Source organism: Bufo bufo, chromosome 2 (assembly GCF_905171765.1).
Source record: "Bufo bufo chromosome 2, aBufBuf1.1, whole genome shotgun sequence".
NCBI classification, from domain to species: domain Eukaryota; kingdom Metazoa; phylum Chordata; class Amphibia; order Anura; family Bufonidae; genus Bufo; species Bufo bufo.
Genome location: NC_053390.1, coordinates 244,390,955 through 244,410,264, shown reverse-complemented (window position 1 = coordinate 244,410,264; position 19,310 = coordinate 244,390,955). Strand labels below are relative to the sequence as shown.

The 19,310-nt window shown below is 45.3% G+C and overlaps 1 protein-coding gene across 1 annotated transcript in view; it reads left to right on the top strand.

Annotated features, from left to right (window-relative positions):
* The first annotated feature begins 1,054 nt into the window (after positions 1 to 1,054).
* The window catches only part of ZDHHC8 (zinc finger DHHC-type palmitoyltransferase 8), an 85,611-nt gene continuing 67,355 nt past the window's right edge, over positions 1,055 to 19,310 (top strand). The window contains exon 1 of the mRNA XM_040416305.1: positions 1,055 to 1,310. Within this exon, the coding sequence (XP_040272239.1) occupies positions 1,207 to 1,310 (104 nt within the window). The 5' untranslated portion in view covers positions 1,055 to 1,206. The remainder of the gene's footprint in view (positions 1,311 to 19,310) is intronic.

Genomic DNA, 19,310 nt, shown 5'->3' with positions numbered 1-19,310 from the left:
CTCCTTACCTGGATTATAGCACATTTACGATCTGAGACACTTGAAACGTTGTAGACAAGTTGCATCCTACACCTGGCAGCCCCTGGTGTTTTTGTTTTTTTAATGCAGTTGCACCAAATACATGAAGACTGTGCACCGTTTCATAAACCTGGTGCAACCACACAATGCAATCATCTTAAACATTGATGGTATATTGCTAGGATACATCCCCAATATCTGATAGGTGCAGTTGGACTCACATATACTAAGGCCTCATGCACACAACCGTTGTGTGTTTTGCGGTCCACAAATCGCGGATCTGCAAAACACTGATGGCGTCCGTGTGCTTTCCGCAATTTGCGGAACGGCACGGACAGCCTTTAATATAACTGCCTATTCTTGTCCGCAAAGCGCGGACAAGAATAGGTCAGGTTATATTTTTTTTTGCGGACCACGGAACGGAACAACGGATGCGGACAGCACACGGAGTGCTGTCCGCATCTTTTGCGGCCCCATTGAAGTGAATAAGTCCACATCCGAGCCGCTAAAACTGCGGCTCGGATGCAGACCAAAACAACGTCCGTGTGCATGAGGCCTTAGAACGAAGCCAGGGCGCATCACGCACGCACGACCACCCTCCATTCATTTCTATCCGACTGCCAAAAATACCTGAGTGGTGGCTGGGCTTTTTCCATAAGCCCCTCAGAGGTGAACAGAGCGGTGGCCTGCGCTTCTCATTCATTCCAAAAATATCCAAGCGCACCCCTAGAAATGAATGGAGGGCGACCACACGTAGGTGAGTCGCCCTTTGTGGGCTCTGTTCTAAGTACAGGTGTGGGACCTGGGGGTATATTCCCCAATATCCAAGATGGGAATACCCCTTTAAGGGTGACATGAAAACGATCTCAAATGATGGCAGCCCCCCAAAGACTATTGCTTGTATGGAGGTAACGGGGCCGATATATAGGAATCTTGCAGGAGGGCGCCGTACCCCGCCCGGTGAGGAACTCGGCGGATCCACCTTAAGGCGCCGGCTCACAGAGGGCTGGGCTCGGCGGGGTGGGATTTCCTGTGCGAGCAGGTCAGCTGTTCTCCATGTCTGTCTGCTGCTCCCCCTCCCCATTCACTCTCTCTCTCTCCCTCCTCCGTGGATCGTGCGGTCAGTGCCCCTCTCTCCCCCCTGGTGCCTCTCTCTTGGGATCTGACTAGTGATGTGTAACCTACAGAATGCCCAGCAGCACTGGAAAGAGGTTTAAGCCTACGAAATACATCCCTGTCTCCACTGCCGCTGCCTTACTAGTGGGCTCCACCACTTTGTTTTTTGTTTTCACGTAAGTACAAGCTGGATGTGAGCGGGGGTCTCTGCTGGTTGGGGGGCAGCTGCTGGTGGGGCCTGGCATCCAGGCTGGTGGGGGCACAGGCCTTGGTGAAGGAGCTCTGGGGGGCACTCCTGTGCACTGTGCTAGGCCTTGGAGGCAGGGGCACCAGTGCTCTGTCTGTCACTGTATGTATATATGTGGCCTATTGTTCCTGCAGGGTATGTGGGGGAGGGAATGGAGGGCACTGCTTTCTGCCAGCTCTTCATGTATGGGATGGTAGGTGCTGCTTCTGTGGCGAGGGTAGGACCCCAGGCTGGCATAAACTTTGGATTAGGTGGTTCCCTGGGAGTGTTATTATGTCTGACTTAAGTAGCGCCACCATCAGAGCTGGCACCGTATAGAAGTTGTGGTGGTAGAGGCAGCCTCCGGCTTTCTGTGTAAAGTCTTCTTCTTTGCATGATGGTTCACCGTATGGCGGTATACCGCCTCACCCCGCCAAAGTATCCACTTTATCCGCACCAATCTCTGCTTTATATCGTATAGGTCTTTTTGGTACTACTTGAATTCTCATTTGCTAGAATGAGCGGTTGTTTATTGCCGCTTTTGAAGTGTGCTGTTGGGTTTTATTGTGCTAGTAAATTACCAGGTGTATGGAAATGATGATGAAGCGTAATGAGATGTATTTTATCGCTTGCGCTACCTTGGCATCGTTTCAGCATGTATTTGGTTATGGTTTCCAGAGGACCCTGTTTTATGTATGGCAGAATGTGACAGTACCGCACGCTAGCGCCTCTGTGAACTGGACCCCATTAGCCTATTGCCCATGTGTCATAACTGGAGCAGTCTAAGGTTGGCCATACACATCCGATTAATCGAGAGCAGGGCTGGCTGACTGATATATTTAGGGGTTACCCAACTTTTCTTGGAGGCAGATATTAGGGAGAGAAGGAGCAGCAGCAGCTCGATCTCAACATGCCCAATCCGTTCGTTTTCAGGGGAGAAAAGCCAGCCAGGTGACTGGCAACAGTATTCCCCCGCTCTGCCCATCCCTAGTGTTGGGCGAACTTGTGTTTTTTCAAGCTCGACGAACAAGCTTCGGGTTATCTAAGAATTCCTTTATGGATTCCGCTGCCACGGACCATAAGTTATAGTCTATGGTAGCGGAATCCATAACGGAATTCTTAGATAAGCCGAACTTGAAAACAGAAGTTCGCTCATCCCTACCCATCCAGAATGCATGCACACTCAGCCAAGTCGTGTACGCGGGTATGGCGAGGTTGGGAGGAATGGCTGTCTGGTGAGAGCCATTAAAGATGTATGGCCAGCTTCAGGTTGGATTCCCACATAGTGTTTTTGCTGCAAGCATTTCAGAACACCGTAGTGAGGAGGCCTTAATCTGCCCACCGTAGTGAGGAGGCCTTAATCTGCCCCTGGTATTGGCATAAAACATCTGCATCTGTATGGCACATGGGCAGGCACTCTTGGGGTATGTTCACACATTCTCTGCCAAAACTCTGGTAGCCTCCTGGTGTCTGCCTCACATTGTTTTCAATAGTAGGCTATGCTGCCATTCGTGCTGCCGGCGGTTTAAAGAGAATCTGTCACCCAGATTTTGGACTATTATCTACAGTAATACATGAGTAGTACTGCAGATATGGAGTCCAGATCCGTTTTTTTTGTGTTTTTTCCTACTGCCCGTCGTCAGTGCTCAGAGCTGCATTGACATACATTGTGAGGACTGCCGTAAATGCGTACCTCCTTTTCATTATGCTTAAACAGCACAGCAGTCCAGACTGTGTATTTTGGTCCAGCTCGGAGCGCTGACAGTGGGATAAAGGGGGTGGGGGGGATTCTTCATCTGAAGTGTCACTGTAGTTAATAGTCCAAAATCGGGGGGACAGATTCTCTTTAAAGCCACAACCACACTAAGAAAGAACATGCCCTTCCTTGCACATTGTCTGGAAGCTGCAGTGGGTGTCCTTTTGCGGTTTATCTCCATTCAATGGGGCTAAACTGTGAGTGGGTCCACGGTACTGGAATTGAAAAACCTCAGCAGCATCCACAGGGTGAATGCCACGCACCTGCTCACGGGTTACCCCTTTGAATGGAGCTAAACCGCTAGTAGACACCAGTGGAGTCTGTCTAGACACCATGCCAGGTAAGGGCACGTCCTTTCTTTGTGTGGGCATGGCCGCATGAAGTGCAGAGTGACCTCCCAAAAAAAAAAAAAAAAAAAAAAAAAAAAAGATAGGAGGCAGATTTGGCCAGGCTTATTGTGGCTTTTTGATATGACAAATTCCACTGGCAAAAAAACCCAAACGTGAATGGGACCTTGCGGCAGCTGGGACGTGGCCACCTTGCGGCCATTCAGAGCGCAGCAGCATCATCATATTAACTAATCGGAATCAAACTATTTATTCAGTGTTCATATTCTTAGTGGCCGAGCGATTTTGCTGGTTACCATATGGTTATTAACAATGAACACCCAACAACCAATCCGATTTCACCTTTCATTTTGCAGAGAAGCTTTGAAAAAACCAAGGTGGAATCTGATTGGTTGCTATGGGTAACTAAGCAAGTTTTCCTTTACACCATTTTACTCTCCCCCAGTGTATGTAATGTATAGAAGATCCAGAAGCATGGGTATATATATACTGTATTCCCAAAAGTAGTCGTGGCCATAAAGGGGACGCCTAAGTCTGCCCAGTGTACCCTTCCCTGTGCCGTCTCATACCAGGTCGTGTTATGGAAGGAGAAATCACCTTTCTAGTATCAGTATCAGAAAGAAGGCACAAATGAAGGGCTTCCATTTCTTAATGATTTGGAGAAACAGTTTGGATCTACTTAGTTAAAGAGGTTATCTCATGTCAGCAAGTGGCATTTATCATGTAGACAGAGTTAATACAAGGCACTGACTAATGTATTGTTATTGTCCATATTGCCTCCTTTGATGGCTGGATTCATTTTTTCATCTCATTATACACGTCTCGTTTCCATGGTTACGACCACCCTGCAATCCATAATCTGTGGCTGCGCTTGCACACTATTAAAAAAAAAAAAAAAGCACCAGCCTATGTGAGCTCCCACGCTCCTGGTCACCAGAGAGGACAGCATTTTTTTCCTACAGTGTGCAAGCATGGCCACTGCTGATAGACTGCAGGGTGATCGTAACCATGGAAACAAGCAGTGCATAATGTGATGGAAAAATGAATCCAGCCAGCAAAGGAGACAATATGGAGAATCACAATACATTAGGAAGTGCCTTGTATTAACTTTCTCTACGTGATAAATGCCACTTGCTGATGTGAGACAACCCCTTTAATATATTCCTGCTGCGGCTTGTACGGACACATGGTTCTCGCCGTGCCAGGTTGCTGTACATTATAGTGCTGACCATTAGGGGACGGACGTGTAGCAGCTGAGATGTGGCTGTTATCGAACAGAAAGCTCTGCTCATGTAGTTTTGCTGAACTGTGGGGGAGATTTATCAAACTGGTGTAAGGGTGTCGCGGCCAGGATAGCAGAGTAGCGGTGATCCCATAGAAATGAATGGAATTGCTGCTGGATTTTTTGAGACTTGCACAATGAACACATTCATTTCTATGGGATCACCGCTACTCTGCTATCCGACATATGCACTGCCAGTGTTGCTGTGTGGCCATACCCTTTTTAGCCCCATTCACATGACCATATTTTTGCTCTTCATCCGACCCGCATTTTTTGCGGATCGAAGACTGACCCATTCACTTCAAAAAAGTTAGAACGTGTCCTATTCTTGTCCGTATGCATTGTTATAATGGTTAAGCAAAAAAAAACAAAAAAACGGATGTCACACGGACATCATGCGTATATTGTGCGGCTCCTCGTTCAGCAGACTGCAGAATACATACGGTCGTGTGAATGCACCCTAAGTAAAGCGGACTTAATTGCCCATAGCCACCAATCAGATTCCACTTTCATTTTTCAGAGCTCCTTTGGAAAATGAAAGGTGGAATCTGGTTGCTATGGGCAACTAAGCCAGTTTTCCTGTGATGGTGAGATGTTCTGACATCATGGTGAGTGTTAAGCTTTGGGGTACAGGTACTAAATCTCGGGCGTCATGCACACAGCCATATCTGTTTTTGAGGTCCGAAAATCGCGTTCCCGTAAAACACAAATACCGGCCGAGGGCATCCCACATTTTCCATTCCGAAAAGATTGGAATTGGATGCGGACCGAAACTATGGTCGTGTGCATGAGGCCTTGGGCTACATGCCAATGTACTTGGTTTGGATTTTCCATGTGGATTTGGAGGCACATGTCGCCGTGATTGGGCGACTCAGCCATGGCAGAATCAGCATTTGGAATTTGAGGCAGATTTTCCCTGGATTTCTCCCCATGCATCGCAAATCCACAGAAAGAATTGATAGGCTGCGGATTTCATAATTCGCGTTTACAGATGGAAAATTTCCTCAACTTGTCATCTACTTAGCTAGTGTTTTGTATAAGGTGCCTTTCACACATCAGTGAATCATGGACGCGTTTTCCACAGACAGCACGCGTAACCTTTGTCTTTAACGTGTTTGTTCACACATCCTTGTTTTTCCACTGGCTGTGGCTCGGTGGAAAAACAATGTTAGCATGCACCGCTTTGTCCAGGTTGCAGATCAAACATGCCCATTGAAGTCCATGGGTCCTTGGAAAACACTGACTGAACACTGGTGGCATTCACGTTTTGTCAGTGGCTTTCACTGTTAGGGCTCATTCCCACCACTGTTGAATGTTTTGGGGTCCACAAATTGTGGATCCGTAAGACACGGATACCGGCCATGTGCATTCCGCATTTTGTGGAATGGCTCTTCCAGCCCCTAATAGAACAGTCCTATCCTTGTCTGTGATACGGACAATAATAGGACATGGTCTATTTTTTTTGCGCAACGGCCATGCAGACATACGGACACGGAATGCACACTGAGTCATTTCAGTTTTTTTTTTCGCAGCTCCATTGAAGTAAATGTTTCCGCATACGAGCCGCAAAAAAAAAAAAAAAAAAAAGACAAAATATACGTTTGTGTGCATGAGATGCTTTGGAAATCTCTTTGCAGCCTTGAGGTGCACGTGGAATACGGATGACACACGGACTCTTCACAGATGTAACACTGACTGTCTTGTCATGGATGTCATCACTGACGAGGACTAGTGACTCAGAGGCCTAATGTGTGTAATACGCAACATGTGCAAGAGGCCTGGGATAAATTCACATGCGGCAGATATTTTGATGAAAAAAATACCTGCTTCATTGACCTAAATGAGGTGGTTTGTGCAGCAGCCGTGATTAATTTTTTTAATTTTTTTTTAAAGCCTCAATCTGATGAATGGGACAGTCATAGAAATTTCTGTATCAAATCTGCAGGGTGTAAATTCGCCCTTAGGCCTCATGCATCCAATCCGCATTTTTTTGCGGATTGGATACAGACCCATTCATTTCAATGGGGCAGCAAAAGATGCGGACAGAACACAGCGTGCTGTCCGCATCTGTAAGTCTGTACTGCGGCCCTGCAAAAAAAATAGAACATGTCCTTTTTTTTTGTCTGTTTTGTGGACTAGAATAGACATTTGTAACATAGTGTAGAAGGAAAAATGCGGGATGCACACGGCCGGTATCTGTTTTGCAGATCCACGATTTGTGTACCACAAAAAACGGCCCCTAAGGGTTTACCAGCTGTCATGTTTTGTTGTGTACGATGACTTCATGCTGTGTAGGATTCCAAAAATGATGCATTTGTATGGTAAGCTAGCTTTGTCCCGCTATAGTACTTTTGTAATACTGTAGTTGTATGGCAGAAGGCCCTTTGGGGGTTTCATCGATCATTAGTGATTGTAGCTTCTGCACAAGTGATGTCTTCTGAGAAGGTGTTCAAAGACCGTTTCATATTGATGCCGTTGGTTTTGGAATTTGTATGTATTGTTCAGGTGTCCACATAAAGTACTGTATATATGTGTGTGTGTGTGTATAATATATACAGTGGGGTTTCGCTCTGGTAGATGGGGTAAGTGGGCGCAGTACAAAATACAAGTTCTTAACTCAAAACGTCAGGGTTTATTCACACTTGTGGCAGTTGCATAAAACAACACGTAACTTTGCAGTCTTTGGTATTAATTCACACACAATGGAAAGTTCATATTGCACAAGTCACCTTGTTGGCAGTTCTGCCTCCAGTAGTCCACAGCAGGCTTTAGGGAGCCTGTTCCCCCTGCACATGGGTCTTAGCCCTCCAGTCCGGCACAAAACCTCAGATCCAAACACAGAGACTGCTGGAAACCATCCCAGCCGCACATGTTGGGAGGAAAATACCTGCCTTCCCAGGCAAAACCCCTCGCTGTGTTTATGTATATGTATATGTATGTGTGTATATATATATATATATATATATATATATATATATATATATATATATATATATATATATATATATATTAATAATTTCTTCTTACTGTAACTTTAGGTTAGGGCACAGTTCAGGGGCACACAAAGATTACAGATTACTAAAACTTGCATTAAAAATAATATTGCCTGTACGTTAGATTCTAGAAGTTACATACGGTATTAGTTTCACATTTTACAAGTTTCCACTTACGCCGGTCTTGGCGTTATCTACCAGACAACAATTATATTATTTTTAAGCCATTATTACTTTGTTTGTGTCCCTGTGGAATGTATCTGGATGATAGATTGTAGTTGAATCAGAGCTATCCGGTTTTTACAAGGTTTGTTTCCTGGTCTTTATGAAAGACTTGATTCCATTTTCTGAATTCTGCTCTGTACAACTACTAATTTAATTTTGGCAAGACAAGAGTGCTTCGTGGAGCAAAATGTTGGCATAGAAAAAGTGAACTGTAAGGCCTCTTTCACACAAGTGAGGTTACTTTCACACTAGCGTTTTCATATTCCCATATTGAGATCCATCATAGGGGCTCAATACCAGAAAAAAACACTTCAGTTTTCTCCCCATTCATTGTCGATGGGGATAAAACTGAACTGAACAGAACGGAGTGCTCCAAAATGCATTCCTTTACGTTTAGTTCTGTTCTCGTACCGGAGAGCAAACTGCAGCATGCTGTAGTTTGCTTTCCATCCTGGGATGCGGAGCAAGACTGATCCGGCATGACCCCCAATGCAAGTCAATGGGGACAGACTCGTTTTCTCTGATACAATCAGCCACAATAGAAAACGGATCCGTCTCCCATTGCCTTTCAATGGAGTTCATGACTGAACCGTCTTGGCTATTTTAAAGATTATACAACCGGATCCGTTCATAACGGATGCAGATAGTTGTATTATCAGTAACGGAAGCGTATTTGCTGAACCCTGCCGGATCCAGCAAAAACGCTGGTGTGAAAGTAGCCTGATACAGATTGTGTCAGGATTAGGGATGAGAAAATCGACTTCGGATGAAACATCCGAAGTTGAGCCGCATAAAACTTTGTTTGTATACTGTTCGGAGCAGGAGCTCCGTACAGTATTAGAATGTATTGGCTCCGATGAGCCAAAGTTATTGCTTCGCAAAGTCTCGCGAGACTTCGGGTAATAACTTCATAAATTAATTTGTACTGTAAAAAAAACATTTCCCGAACTCTGGTTCTGTTCCAAGTTACCACTTGGAACCAAACCCAGTTTCATCCGAAGTCGATTCGCTCATCCCTAGTCAGGATCTGTGAAAAAATATAAAAATAAAAAAGATTTACAAACAACATCTACTTGCAATTATCAGTGAAAAACGCATTGCGTCTGGATTACATCCAGGTTACATGCGGATCCAATGCGTTTTTTTACTGAAGCCCCATTCACTTCTATGGGGCCAGGGCTGTGTGAAAAACGCAGAATATAGAACATGACGCGATTCTCACTCAACACAGAACTGATGTGTAAAAAAAAACACTCATGTACACAGACCCATTGAAATGAATGGTCCAGGATTCAGTGCGGGTGCAGAAAAAATAATCCACAAAGTGTACAAGATTTGTGTAATCTCATGCACTTTGCTGGCACTGTACTGCATTATGAATTGTCTGTATTGGAATCCTCACTTATTCCACAAACTGTGCAGGTGACCTATGGGTCACACAGCATTATAAATCATTATAAAGGTCCATTCACACGTCCGTAGAATGGGTCTGCATCCGTTCCGCAATTCTGCAGAACGGGTGCGGACCCATTTATTCTTAATGGGGACGGAATTCCGGTCCGCGGCTCCCGAAAAAATATAGAACATGTTCTATTCTTGTCCGCAATAGCGTACAAGAATAGGTATTTCTATAGGGGTGCGGGTCCGGCGTATTGCGGATCCACAATACACTACGGATGTGTGAATGGACCCTAAGGCCTCTTGCACACAAACTTTTATTTTTTTTCGTTTACGGTTCGTTTTTTGCGTAGCGTATACGGAACCATTCATTTCAATGCATCCGCAAAAAAGAAATGGAAGGTACTCCGTATGCCTTCCGTTTTTCTGTTCCGTTCAAAGATAGAACATGTCCTATTACTGTCCACATAACGGACAAGGATAGTACTGTTCTATCGGGCCAGCCGTTCCGCAAAAAAACGGAATGCACACCGACGTTATTCTTATTTTTTGCGGATCCATATTTTTTGTGGACTGCAAAATACTGAAATAGCCTTACGGTCGTGTGCAAGAGGCCTAATGCTGTGCTATCCTGTCAGTGGACCGGATATTCGAATAGGACCTTGCACTGACGCGCTCGCATTCAAGTCGCTCTTGTGTGTCTGGCCTTAGAGGCCTTCACCTGAAGGTGTCCATACACATTAGATAGAAGTTGGCTGATGGACAAACATCTGGTGAACGATCATTTCGCCGACACGGCCATACACATTTTAGTCCATATTGGATGTTATAATTGTTCAAACTGCCCATACACATTCCGTGAAACCATATGATGGATGAAAGATCCTTCATTTATTTCCTTCAACACGGCCAACTTCTTTTCCGACGATATTGATCTGTCAGCTAAAATGATCGTTTGGTAAATTTCACCAGACAAACGATCATATTGGCTGCAATTGTCTGTTGTGATCAACTTCCGAATAATGTGTATGGCCACCTTTAGTTCCTGTGTGTCCTCAGAGCGTGGGCCGCAGAGGACTCTGTGCCATTGTAAAAGTTTCTTGCACACAGGTAACTGTATTAAAGTAAAATTCCTTGGTAGTTTGGTCAATTTAAACTGTAATCCTATTTCTGACAAGGAAGTTAGCCACCGTGCCTTGAAAATGACATGCTGTCATTTAGATGCTTTCATCGTGAATCCTGTCGGAATCTATTGATCAGAGTGTGTTTTCTGACGTTAATTCTTGGGTGTAGTTCTGTAATTATCATTGTCAAATTTTGAATGATCTAAATTAAAGTCTGCCATTCCTCAGCCAGATATTTAGGATTGAGACTAGTTTACACACAGCACCGTGACCTGCAGTATCGTTTGGCCAACAGCTATCTCTTTTGTCTCCCACATACGAGCCGAACGTGTCTGTGTGAGCTCTAAGGCCAGCTTTGGACAATCGCTGTTTTTGAAACCTGTAAAACTGTACTCCTGTTTTTGTTTTTTTATTTTCGAAGTTTTTTTTTTAGTATATCTATAAGTACAATTAGCACAACATTCACAATTTTAAAGGGTTTGTTTAGCATTTTGATATCCTCAGGATAGACCATGAGAACGGCGGGGTTCTCGCACCCCTCACGTCTGCCAGTCAGCTGTTTCATTGTAGCTCTGAAAGTGGACACGGTGGACAGAGCTGTGTAGTTTTGGCGCCAGTACTTCCAGTGCCAGTGCCAGAGCTACATCCAAACAGCTGAATGGGTTGTGGGGTGTCTGATATCTGCTGATCTATATTGATGGCCTATCCTGAGGATATTAAAATCTTGGACAACCCCTTTTAAAATTGAAATGTTCTTATTGTGTGTGTGTGTAATATATATATATATATTCAATAAAACATCAAGTGGGGTACAGTTTTTAAAACTAGCCATTGTTTAATACTGCACATTAAGGTGCTCTTTGAAGACTAGTCCCAACCCTAAGGGATCATTCACACGAGCGGATCCTGTGCGTGGAATCCACTGCGTGAAAGAGTGCCAAGCCCCGTTCCGGACAGCAGAGACACAGAGCAGTAACATGGTTGATAATGCTATGTGCCTCTCTGTGATCTTTTTACTACAAAATCACAGTGACCACTTTATTTCACCGTGATTTTGTAGTAAAAAGATCAAAGAGAGGCACAGAGCATTATCAATCATGTTAATGCTCCGTGTCTCTGCTGGAACGGGGCTTGGCTGTCTTTCATGCAGCAGATTACCTGCATGGCATCCGCTCTTGTGAAAGAGCCCTAAATGTCTTATTGAGGTATGCCAGACATTAATTTTAGATGATATTTTGACAATCTTAATTACAGAACTACACCCAAGAGAGTGAAATATGTGAGGTAAAGTGCATTGAAAAAGTATTGATACCTCTTGAACTTTTCCACATTTTTTTTTCACATTGTGCCCACAAGCTGAAATGTATTTTATGTGAGAGACCAACACATCATAGCAAGTATGTGTGAAATAGAGAAAATGGTTTTCAAAAATTTTAATAAATAAAAATCTGAAAAGTGTGGGGTGCATTTGTATTCAGCCCCCTAATTAGTAAATAGAGTCCACCTGTATATAATTTGTTCTCAGTAGAACTCCAGCTTTTCTGTGACAGCCTCACAGGGTTGTTAGAGAACATTAGTGATCAAACAGCATCATGAAAACAAAGGAACACACCAAACAGGTCAGAGATAAAGTTGTGTAGAATTGTAAAGCAGGGTTAGGTTACAAAAAAAAAAAATCCCAAGCTCTGAACATCTCACAGAGCACTGTTTAATCCATCATCTGAAAATGAAAGGAGTATGACACAAAAGCAAACCTACCAAGAAATGGCTGTCCACCTAAACTGACAGCCCTGGCAAGGAGAGCGGTAATTCGGTTCACACTTTAGTTATTTGGTCAGTTTATTGTGAGCCAAAACCAGTAGTGAAACTCGTACATAGATAAGGTATAATGGGTAGATTTGCATCTGTTCTGTGTTTTTGACCCAAACCTGATTTTGGCTCACAATAACTGATGTAAATAACTGAACTGTGAACTTGGCCTTTGAGAAGTAGCCCAGAGGCCTATGGTCACCTTGAAGGTTCTGCAGAGATCCACAGCTCAGGTGGGAGAATCTGTCCACAGGACAACTATTAGTCGTGTACTTCACAAATCTGACCTTTATGGAAGAGTGACAAGAAGAAAGCCATTTTTGAAAGCAAGCCATAGTAAGTCCCATTTGCAGTTTGCCACATGTAGGTGACACAGCAAACATGTGGAAAAATGTGCTCTGTTCAGAAGAAACCAAAGTTGAACTTTTTGCCCTAAATGCAAAACGCAATGTGTGACAGAAAACTAACACTGCACATCACCCTGAACACACCATTCCCACCATGAAACATGGTGGTGCCAGCTTAATGCTGTGGGGATGCATTTCTTCAACAGGGACTGGGAAGATGGATGGAGCTAAATACAGGGAAATCCTGGAGAAAAACCTGTTAGAGGCTGCAAAAAACTGGGGTGGAGGTTCACCTTTCAGCAGGACAACAACCATAACATACAGCCAGAGCTACAATGGAACAGTTTAGATCCAAGCATATTCAGCCCAGTCAAAGTCCAGACCTAAATCCCCTTGAGAATCTGTGGCAAGACTTGAAAATTGCTGTTCACAGACACTCTCCATCCAATCTGTCTGAGCTTGAGCTATTTTGCAAAGAATGGGCAAAAATGTCAGCCTCTAGATGTGCAAAGCTGGTAGAGACATACCCCAAAAGACATGTGGTCCTACAAATGCAAAATATTGAAAATCATGTATCATTTTCCTTTCAATTCACACATACGTGGGACTTTGTGTTGGTCAATCACCTATAATCCCAATAAAATAAATTTAAGTTTGTGGGTGTAATGTGAAAAAAAATGTAGCCTGCAACGTTGTTGGAAGGGGTGAGGAATCATATTGGAGAGAATAGTAGGACTTGGAGAGATCATCAGGGGAGTAGGGAGTTAAAGATGCATATATACATTAGTCTAAAGTTGGATGGACAATAAAAATTTACCAACGAACGATCGTTTTAGCCAACTGGTGACAGACCACCATCTTTTGAGAAGAAGTCGTCCATGTTTCGAATATTTATCCTATAGTCGGATGGAAGATCTTTCTTTCAAAGAAAAATCATTAGTGAATGAGGTATCCTTCTTTGAAAGAACGTTTACCAGAAAGATGTTTCATCCATCGCCTGGTTTGATTAGACATGAATGGCCAGCTTAAACAACTGTAAAGGCCATTAGATAGAAGTTGGTTGATGGTTGAATAGCAAATTGAACAATCATTTGGTGAACAAGCATCCGGTCGTCATGTACATGATTGCATCACAGGGCTATGTTGCCCCTGCACCATCAAATTTTGATTTGCCTAACCATTACGGCCTCACTCATGCGCAAGGGTCCGTTCGCCATGGTTACACGTCACTTCCGACCCAGCGTCCTCTTTATCTTCATGTGACATACTGCTACTTAAATGATATGTTTAAGGCTTGGTTCAGACCTGAGCGTTTTACAGCGCGTTCCTACGCGCTGTAAAACGCTCAACAGGCAAAAACCAATGTTTCCCTGAGGGCATGGTTCTCACCTGAGCGTTTTACAGCGCGTACGAACGCGCTGTAAAACGCCCTACGCCTCAAAAAGTACAGGAGCTTCTTTGGGGCGTATTGTAGCGCGTTCCCGCCCATAGACTAAATGGGCGTTTGCTTGTTTACGCCCATTAAAAACGCCTGGAAAAAGCGCATATCGAATACGCTCAGGTCTGAACCCAGCCTTATACTGGTAAGCAGACGTTATCTTGCTGTGATGTTTTGGATACTCTTTTATGATTCATATACTGGTGTAGATGTTCTCTCAGGCATACATTTCTCGTGTTTCTGCTATGACATCACTTACTATGGGTATTTAAACTGGTGGTTGTGTAGGTGTATGCATACTCGAAAAAGTCTAATACCTAGCCGAAAAGTTGCATAACTGGATTGCTGTATATGGAATACACCACGAGTGCTGCCTTTCTCTCTTATTGGATTATTACTGGGGGGTGGATTTGGACTCTGCTCCCATCTGGGCATGTGCCGGACCTCTACTGGATGTAGGATGCTGTATTCTCCATCCTTTTTTTGTTCAGTTGTTCAAACTGGCAATCCAAGAGCAGGGCTAGACAAGCAGTGGTAGACAGAAGTGTTTGGACTACCAATGAGCTAGGGGTGGGCGATATGGCCTAAAATTTATATTGCGATATAATTTTAGGCATGTGCGATATGCGATATATATTGCGATATATTGTTTTCTATATTGGGGGGGTGTTTAAACTTTTTTTTTTTTTTTTACTTTTTATTTAATAACTATTAGCCTCCTTAAGGGCTAGAACCCTTGTCATATTCACCCTAATAGAGCTCTATTAGGGTGAATAGGACTTCACACTCTCCCTGCTGCCCTGTGCTTTGTGCACACAACAGCAGGGAGCTGACCATGGCAGCCAGCCTCTCATGTGCCCCCCCCCCAGCCTCTCATGTGCCCCCCCCCAGCCTCTCATGTGCCCCCCCCCAGCCTCTCATGTGCCCCCCCCAGCCTCTCATGTGCCCCCCCCCCAGCCTCTCATGTGTCCCCCCCCCCAGCCTCTCATGTGCCCCCCCCCCAGCCTCTCATGTGTCCCCCCCCAGCCTCTCATGTGCCCCCCCAGCCTCTCATGTGCCCCCCCAGCCTCTCATGTGCCCCCCCAGCCTCTCATGTGCCCCCCCAGCCTCTCATGTGCCCCCCCAGCCTCTCATGTGCCCCCCCAGCCTCTCATGTGCCCCCCAGCCTCTCATGTGCCCCCCAGCCTCTCATGTGCCCCCCCAGCCTCTCATGTGCCCCCCCAGCCTCTTATCTGCTCCCCCCCAGCCTCTTATCTGCTCCCCCCCAGCCTCTTATCTGCTCCCCCCCAGCCTCTTATCTGCTCCCCCCCAGCCTCTTATCTGCTCCCCCCCAGCCTCTTATCTGCTCCCCCCCAGCCTCTTATCTGCTCCCCCCCAGCCTCTTATCTGCTCCCCCCCAGCCTCTTATCTGCTCCCCCCCAGCCTCTTATCTGCTCCCCCCCAGCCTCTTATCTGCTCCCCCCCAGCCTCTTATCTGCTCCCCCACAGCCTCTTATCTGCTCCCCCACAGCCTCTTATCTGCCCCCCCAGCATCTTATCTGCCCCCCTATGGTAACTCAAACCCACCCCCCCCTCACTCCCTCCCCAGTATTAATCATTGGTGGCAGTGGCCACAGGGTCCCCCTCCTCCCCCCCTAGTTCATTGATGGCAGTGGGCAGTTCCCATCGGAGTCCCAGCAGTGTAATGCTGGGGCTCCGATCGGTTACCATGGCAGCCAGGAGTCACGCTACTGAAGTCCTGGCTGCGATGGTATGTTAGTGAGCAGCATTATACTCACGTGCGCCGTGGCCGCCGGGCGCTCCTTCTTCTCATAGGTCTATGCGGCGCATTGCTAATGCTATAAGCATTAGCAATGCGCCGCACAGACAGAAGAAGGAGCGCCCGGCGGCCACGGCGCACGTGAGTATAATGCTGCTCACTAACATACCATCGCAGCCAGGACTTCAGTAGCGTGACTCCTGGCTGCCATGGTAACCGATCGGAGCCCCAGCATTACACTGCTGGGACTCCGATGGGAACTGCCCACTGCCATCAATGAACTAGGGGGGAGGAGGGGGACCCTGTGGGATATGGCCGGCCACAGTCCGTCCCCTCCTCCTACTCTGTCCTCTCCTCATTGGTGTTCAGCGGCAGCCGCGCACAGTGGGGAGGGACTCCCTCCTTCTCACTCCACTGTGCCGGCCGGCAGGCTCAGGAGTAAATGGTGCGCGCAGAGAGCGCAATCATATTGCGTTCCGGCGATATAGGCGATATGGCGAAAATCCATATCGTGGCCCAAATTTATATCGCATATCGCCTATATCGCCTATATCGCCTATACCGCCCACCCCTACAATGAGCGGTATGCATGAAGTAGTCAGAGAACGGTGGGCCATCCTGAATGACATAAGAGGAGCCTAAGAATAATCAGATCTGCAGCTGAAAAGATGAAAAGGAGATTTCCATATACAGGTGACACTCTGAAAAATTAGAATATCGTGCAAAGTTAATTTATTTCAGTAATGCAACTTAAAAGGTGAAACTAACATATGAGAGACTCATTACATGCAAAGCGAGATATTTCAAGCCTTTATTTGTTATAATTTGGATGATTATGGCTTACAGCTTATGAAACCCCAAAGTCACAATCTCAGGTCCCCTTTGCTCAGGGGGTATGGACTAATTAGCTGACTAGAGTGTGACACTTTGAGCCGAGAATATTGAACCTTTTCACAATATTCTAATTTTAAGTTGCATTACTGAAATAAATGAACTTTTGCACGATATTCAAATTTTTCAAGTTTCACCTGTAAGTGATCAGTTTGTTCCCTAGTTAGGGTACGACTACACTGGTTGCTCAACAGCCGCCGCGGCCTGGTTCGCTTAGTAGCGGTGCTCCCATTGAAATGAATAGGATCCGTGCGGCAGTTGTAAGAAATCCAGCCATGGCAATCCCATTCGCTTCTATGAGATCACCGCTACTCGTCGATCATGGCCGTGATGGATGACAAGGATAGGACTGTTCTGTTATGGCCTGGACGTTCCGTTCCACAGAAGAATGAACACACACAGCCGTAATCCACAATTTGCGGACCGCAAAACGGGCAACTGTTGTGTGCATGAGCTCTGAGGCTGTACCTTAACACTTGAACTGCTGCTCCAGTTATTAGAATGAGTTTGTGACTTTTTAAAAACTAATTTTTGAGCTAATGACGCCCTTTTCCCCACCCACTTTTCAAAACAGGAGTGAGTGGTGTCAAGACAAAATGAAATTATTTGCACAAGTAACCCCCAAAAAGTAGCAGAAAACCCACTTGTGACTTGAAGTGCACTGCAGTTTGTGATAAGTCCCCTCTGGCTATAACATGAGGAGGGGCTGTCCTTCTATAAGCGCGTAGCGTTTTTTAGGACAACCCCTTAGATATGCCTTTTAACTGTACTAGAGTAATAAAGTGTGCATTCTAATATGCTATGAGCAAGAAGGCTTTTTGTTTTTTTTTGTGTTTGGGTACAGTGCATTGTCTTTTTGTGTTTCGCTGGTTGAACAATGGACTGAATCCAGCTTTTTGAGTTTCTTATGACTGCTTCCCCCTCAGATAACCTCTGACCTTATACATGGTAGGCAAGGTACAGACTGCCCTAAATTACAATCTCAGCCGGTCAGTTCTGTTCTATGTATATTGCCACAGATACGGAGACACTCTGGTAATTTGCAGAATACAAGATACTGCAGTAGATATACTGTATATACTTGGGATTTTTTCGCAGTGGTTCAGGTAGTAAACAGTGTGAAAGGATCATAGTGTTTGTCCTCAAATTCCTGTGATTACAATCCCTGCTGCTTCATTGTCTTGATCCTATAATTGTATAACCATCTCTCCATACACTAAACTAATAAGCAGCTAATCCTGGGTCTCGGCAAGATAAGAAGATCGCTCTGCCTTTTATAGCCTGGAAGACGGGCCAGTATGCATGCAGTGGATGGATTATACATCATAGCTCAGGAGTCTTGGGTTTATACAATAATGTCTTAATCTCATGGATGCACGGTGTCAACTACTCAAGGATTTACATGTCCTGCTTCTCCGATACAAACGTTTGGTAGAAAAGGTGCTCCATGTGATGCACAGTTATGAAATGTACTGAACAGAATGAGCTGGTCGTTTTTATACAAAGCTGTAGAGCGGTCTTCTGCTATACGTAGAACACCCGACAAGATCCGGTTATCTGGCATCGGGATGGTAGTGTTTACCTCTGAGACAAGCATGAAGACATTCTGCAAACCAGAATGTTATTCTTCCCTTGTAAAGAGGTCCTCTGCTATGGGCAGTCCACACTTGTTGGAAGGATGCTTGACCATTGCTGGGACCACTGATGATCAGCTGTTATCTGTGGGAAAATCTGGCAGGAAAGGCCTCTATACATGGGTTGATGATCAGGGCATTTATCAGGAAGGAGTTTTCCCTCTTGTTCCCGATAATCGCCCTGTGTAAAACTACCAGTGATCACCCAATGAATGAGCAAATGCTTGTTCGTTGGATGAGAACAACGTAGATGCAATCTCCTAAATCATCCTTTCTGGGAGGCAGATGGGCCTGGCAAGAAACAATGAATGTGTGAGTAATCGCTAGACCCCATACAGAAGAGATGATCGCTGCTTGTAAATGCAGCTCTCACTTCCTCTGAGAAGCAGGCAGTTATTGGGAGAAAACAGTCTGTTCCCAATAATTGCCTGAGGGTCTATGTTCATTTTTTTTATGACGCACCATCACAGGGGAAATGACACAATCCCCAAATCAATGTGCTATCTGTGTAATACATTACAGGACAGAGTGAGAGATGCTCTTTGTAACCACTCTCTCCAAGTGATGAGGGTCTTGAGAATAGTGGACTGTCCTGTAATAACTCAGTTCTCCCTAATAGGGTATGTGAACATGGGTATCCTAAACAGGACACACCCTTTAATTACAGCCGCCTGGAATGATCGGTGTTAAAGGGGTTGGCCACTCTGCCTGTATTTTCTACTACTGTGTGGGAGGCAGGAAAAAAGTACTTTTCCTAATATATGTCTTTAGAGTAGATCTGCCTGTTTTTTCTACAATCTGATGACATGCCCCCTGAGCCCCGCTCTGCCGTGCAGCCAGTTCGTCCATGGCTGCACACGACATGGAGGAGCTTCGTCCATGCCTGCAGAGTAAATGCGCATGCGCTGCTTTTCCTCATCCTCGCAGCGCATGCCCAGTCTGCCACT